At 33.3% G+C, this 5,618-nt stretch overlaps 1 protein-coding gene across 1 annotated transcript; it reads left to right on the top strand.

Annotated features, from left to right (window-relative positions):
- The first annotated feature begins 996 nt into the window (after nucleotides 1-996).
- Nucleotides 997-5,071, top strand: LOC135086804 (seroin-like). The gene is made up of 7 exons (XM_063981637.1): nucleotides 997-1,143; nucleotides 2,521-2,563; nucleotides 2,782-2,797; nucleotides 3,234-3,522; nucleotides 3,762-3,798; nucleotides 3,872-3,881; nucleotides 4,567-5,071. The coding sequence occupies exons 1-7, from the start codon at nucleotides 1,095-1,097 to the stop codon at nucleotides 4,876-4,878; spliced, it is 756 nt and encodes a 251-aa protein (XP_063837707.1). The 5' UTR covers nucleotides 997-1,094; the 3' UTR covers nucleotides 4,879-5,071.
- The last annotated feature ends 547 nt before the right edge of the window (nucleotides 5,072-5,618 follow it).

The raw sequence follows: 5,618 nt of genomic DNA, 5'->3' as shown, positions 1-5,618 counted from the left end.
TTTCTTACTTTATTTAATTCTACTTAGTTATGCCACAGAATAAGTAATAGTACTGGTTATGCTTAGGCTGAGTAGCACCACCTTATTTTAACCGTAACAATATTAATAACCGGTGCTTTTTGTATGGACTTTGACAGATTTTTGACGTTTGTCATAGTTAAAGTAAGATGGTGCAACTCAGCCTTAGAATCCAAATGAATCATTTTCTTTTGTTTACCTATTCACATGCACAAATATTCTACGTTTGTTAGTTATTTTGTTGGAAAACACATATTATTGCTATCAATATGTTTTTCAAACAGGATATAATTACTTTTAATATAATTGATATAATAACTTAAATTTTTGTTAAGTTAGTGTATTTATTTGTGTCAAATGTTATTGTTATGATGACTAACCGGGCTTTGGTGCCTTGTTTATAGTGTTTATTTAATTATATTGCTCCTTAAAGTTCTTTATTTAGACAGTAGAAGTAAAAGAAAAAAACCTTTTTTAAATTATATCCTAAATTCACTGCTTAGCACATTATCGATTTCAAAATTGTTTAAATAAACGATGACAATACTTTAATCAGTAGGTATTATTTAATTCCTTAACTCTCAAAGAAATTGTGATTCAAAAATATTAAAAGTGAAGACAATTTCATAAAATAAATTGTATTTCTCTCTCTCACTTATCCTGATAAAAAAGGAAAGAAAGGTTGGAAGTTCTGATATGAATCTTAAAAATATATGCAAAATGGTCTTTCGAAAGATTAGACACTCTAAATGTTATTAAGCACCATCCTTTCAGGTGTAAGCATGACGTCAACCCAACACACATTGTCTCACAAATCCGTGCTTAATATCCCGTAGAAAGGAACAAAACATTTCCATAAAACATTTTGCGAGCGTATATTTTTCAATAATTTTCTCCGAAACACGTTACAATCATTCGCTTCAGTTTGCACAGCTTGTTTTGTGTTAACAACAAGTAATGAATAATACTTAAATGAACATTTGATGCACGAGTCCCCAGTGTGTGTCTGACTGTTATAGTTAAAAGTATTCTAGAGCAAAGTTTATCGGAATTATTATATTATTTTACGCCATATAATGGCGCGTACGATCCTCATTATTGTCTCGCTGGTAGCTGCAGTGCATGGTAAGTAGTAGTGAATTTTCGGCACTAAAGATTTAGTAAAATAGAAGTACCCACAAAAACGTGCGATCGTATGTAAAGGATCTAGAAGTTTCGTGCGGGTTTCTTGAACAAACTACTAAATATTAATTTAGGGTATTTTTAAATTAATTAAACTAATTTAGATTAAAAAATAAAAATGAAGTGATTTATTTAGTAATTTCAAAAATATTTGGAAATAAAAAGTAAAAATTAGCAATACTACAAATAAAATATAAATAACCAATAAATAATTAACTCGAATTAGACTGAAATATCGACAAATGATGTAGGGACTGCGATTCCTTACAGATGAATAAAGCTCCGAGGCTCTCTGAAACTCGACAGAAGCCCTTGGAAATTATAACTAAGGAAGACAATCCTCTTGGTGGTATTATTTTCTACACCCTTTACGGAAAATACAGAGTACAGGATATTCTCTAGTGAGTACTAACGTGGTACTAGGGACTCATTTAAACCTTCTGTCAGCGGATAAACGACAAAAAAACGTTATTTTTGAAACGAAATATGAACTGAAGATGTAGTTTAATTAACCTTTTGTCTTATTGCGTCAGGAAGTATAGCCTACTTCCTGACTTAAAACCTTTTTAAATTACTGATTCAATATTTTTATTAGTAGAGCTCCAAATCTTCTAATAATGTAGTATGCATTTTTTGAAAAATATTTACTTGGCATCCATGTATTTCTTAAACTTTTTTAAATAGGTAAAGATTTTTTTAATGATTAAATTAAGGGAGAATGACCAAAAAAATAGATTATTCTAAAACAAATTTAACAAAGATCAAAATATAATAAAACAATTAAATACTGGCACGTATTATCGTTCTCTGTTTTTTATCTTATGCAACAATAGGACATACGTGTTTTATCTACTTAAATGAGAATTATTATGTGTGATTAATGTAACCATAAGTAACCATGACATTGTTGTAACAAGTGATAGAGTCGGTCTCCAAACGAAATGTGCTGTACTCTGAGCACAAATAACACTCATAAATCGTATATTAATATTCCTTTTATTTTATATATTTGATCACCAACAAGGTTATATTGTAGCACTCACAAGAAAAACTTACAAAAACGACACTTGTTAAATGTAAACTTAATTGAAGGTGAAAACAACGGTTTAAAAACTGTTGTGTTACTTATGCAAAACGATATTTATTCTATTTCGATATTACTTATGAAAAAAGATAGGTACTAAGCTTAGGAAATAAAATCGGTACTTATTGTTTATTGCATCATGTAGGTGTTGATAAATAAAAATGATTATAATAATATTATATTGCATAGAACTTGTCTGAATTTTGAAATAATTTCTCTCAATCTTCTCTTTACAGCAGGATTCGTTTGGACGAATGATAATGAAAACAATTTCTCACCGTAAGTAAAAAATAACAATTATTTGTGCCTATGCCTACGGCTTTTCCTCTGTGCATTAATTACTGTCTATCACTGAAAGAAATAAACATCAATAGTACTTAATTATTGTTAAAATTTATTTTGAAACTCTTACAATTCAAAATTTTCGTATCTCTAGCTTAATTTGTAACACATATTTTTCCAATGTAATTATTATAATTTTCGTAATGTTGTTTCAGATTCCAACACATAAGGGTAAGCATAAAAAATACTTGGAATTTTCTAAGATTAAATACATCCCTCAGTTCGTCTTTGTGGTGTCACTAACTCACACAAAACTGACATATGCATGTTCATAACTATACAATAAAAAAATCATTAAATATTACACATACTGATAAAATGACTGATTTAAATAAATACGTTTTATTAAAAACAATTCACCGGCCCAGACATCCAGAGGCCCGTGTCTTATAGTATTGCATGCCCCGCACAAGCACAATTTTATAACATTAAAAAAAAAATGTTTGAAAAACAATAAATAAAGCACTACTCAATCCTCACTGCATGGTACTTATTTTACAGTTCACTGCACTCTCAAACAGTCCACGAAAAAACAGTAGAACATCACATTACCATCAAAACGAAAAACTTACACACGTACACTGTACAAAAACAAAATTATTTACAGATGCCTATAATGCCTCGTCTCCCCACCTTACCAATTATGCCAACTCCCCCTATCCCACCCAAGGCGCCGCGGTTTCCATTTGGTGGGTTCCAGATGCCCTTCATACCTCTGCCGAAGATTCCCACTGCGGCCGAGATGGCCAGCGTGAAGCCTGGACCAAATCAGGTGTACAATGGAGTTGCAGTCAAATCCAGCAGTAGTTTCACCAGGGACAAGGATGGCAAGCTTGTGAGGACTGGAGGCACCCATATTTTGGTGAACGACAACGGAGAGGTGCAGGAAGAAAAATGTGAGTGCGGTTTTTGTGATATGTTTTTTTTTAAAAAACTTGCTAATAATACCGGCAACACCTCGTGATAAGCTAAATTATGCTTGTGTTACGAGTGGGCTCACTACAATAGTCGAGCGGCGGCATGGATCTTAGGTTACCGTTCAGCTATTGTGAAAATAGTTGCTGAAAAAATTATCTCAATTTTTTTTTGTAGAACCCAGAAGAAACTAAATTTAATAATCTTATCTTTTTTTCAGTCGGAACTAGGCCTCCAAACCTAAATGACCCTATTGTGTAAGTTATAAACCTTATTTTAAAGTATTTTTCTGTATACGGAATGGTTTATTCAATATTATTTATTTTTCAGATTCCCGTCGGTAAGGTTCTACTGAAGGAGGAGTTGAGAAGATTTTAACTTTTTTCTTATTTTAGATAGTAACACAACACATACATTTACACTACTCTTATTATAATTTTTTAATATTATCAAATATGGACTACATCGAACAAAGACACAGGTAAATAAATTTTGACAACACAAAGACGAACGAAGCTCAACAAACTTTCAGCAACAGTCCTGAAAATACTAAATGAAAATATTTTTTTGTTTCAGGTACAAATCTTAAAGTTTCAGTATTTACTTTTAATTTTATTGCACTGCACTTATTCATATTCATTCACCATGTGCACTGCATAGCCAAACCACGATTTTATAATGTTATCCAAATCTATTTAAACTATTACTCGTACCTACACTTCCCATTTTAAAACTACACAATATCAATCTATTTTGAATCAAAATTTTCCATCACATGACCCATCTATTCAAGTTAATAATTTACCTTCGATTTGTGTCTTGTTCATATAAAACCACATATAATTATACTCAACAGTGCTAACATAATGGTATTGGATTTTTGCAATCATAATGCTGTAAATATTATTATTAAAAAAAACTATAACTTTCCATTTGCACGAAAGCTTGAGTCACTAATGTCACGAGAACACAATTCAATGCCTCTAATTGCCACATATTACTACATTCAACATTATTCTTTTCAGATGCCAGAGTTCAAATTCTCGTTGCCACCTTTGCCACCAATGCCACCAATGCCACCCATGCCGCCCATGCCAGCCATGCCCCCCATGCCAGCCATGAAGCCAATTAAGCCAATAATCATCAACCCTCTGGACATCGAACAGCACCAGCCAGGGGAGAACGAGCATTTCGTAGGAGTTTCCACTTCTTCCTACAGCCACTCCTCCAACATCAACGGAGTAGAGAAGTCAGGCGGAGGCGCCCACTACGTAGTGAATGTCGACGGGGAAGTCGAGAAGGAGGTCCTCCATTTTGGACAGGGCGACAAGGAATAAAAAAAATAACTAAAATGTAAACACCTTTGTAAAAATAAACACTATTCTAGTAAATCCCCTCTATTTTATAACTATGACAGGAACGCGTACGGCTATTTTTTTTTCTATTTCAACATGTTTGAATGATTTTTCTACAAGCATTTGTTTATACCCTTTGTATCAATAGTCACCAATTAAATATCGTTTTTTATTACCAGTGGTTTCTTATTTTATTACGTAAATGTCTGATCATAATATAAAATAATAATCTGGTAGGCCCTAGATTCGATCTCGTAAAGTATGGTGTTATGAGGAGTGAAGGCTACGCGTACCGGGAAGCGCAGCGTAGGTAATAGGGCGTCTACCCACAAGGTGGACCGACGACCTCATAAAGGTAGCGGGAAGACGCTGGTTGCAGGCCGCTACCGATTATCCTTTGTGGAAATCATTGGGGGAGACCTATGTTCAGCAGTGGACATCCTAAGGCTGAAATGATGATGATGATCATGACGCCCTAGAAGCTACTTTTGTATCTCTATTCCTGGTAAACTAAAAGGCTTGGAAAACTTGATCTTAATGTAGTTATGCCACCTATGCCCCTTTCGCCACACATGCCACAAATGCACGCATGTTAGCCCTGCTACAAATACAAGATAATACCTAAAACCAATTAAATCTACGCATATTCATCTAACTTTCTAACGCGATAAGAACAAGCGATACGTAGAATAATGTACTGTTCCAGCTTTAGCCAAACATGT

This window comes from Ostrinia nubilalis, chromosome 1, assembly GCF_963855985.1.
Source record: "Ostrinia nubilalis chromosome 1, ilOstNubi1.1, whole genome shotgun sequence".
NCBI classification, from domain to species: Eukaryota; Metazoa; Arthropoda; class Insecta; order Lepidoptera; family Crambidae; genus Ostrinia; species Ostrinia nubilalis.
The sequence above is the reverse complement of the archived record's forward strand: the minus strand, read 5'-3'. Positions and strand labels throughout refer to the sequence as shown.

Coding starts and splice junctions, on each gene's coding strand:
- LOC135086804 (XM_063981637.1), top strand. CDS start 1,095: ATGGCGCGTACGATCCTCATTATTGTCTCGCTGGTAGCTGCAGTGCAT. Junction 1,144..2,520: donor GCTGGTAGCTGCAGTGCATG/GTAAGTAGTAGT, acceptor TTCTCTTTACAG/CAGGATTCGTTTGGACGAAT. Junction 3,523..3,761: donor AGAGGTGCAGGAAGAAAAAT/GTGAGTGCGGTT, acceptor TCTTTTTTTCAG/TCGGAACTAGGCCTCCAAAC.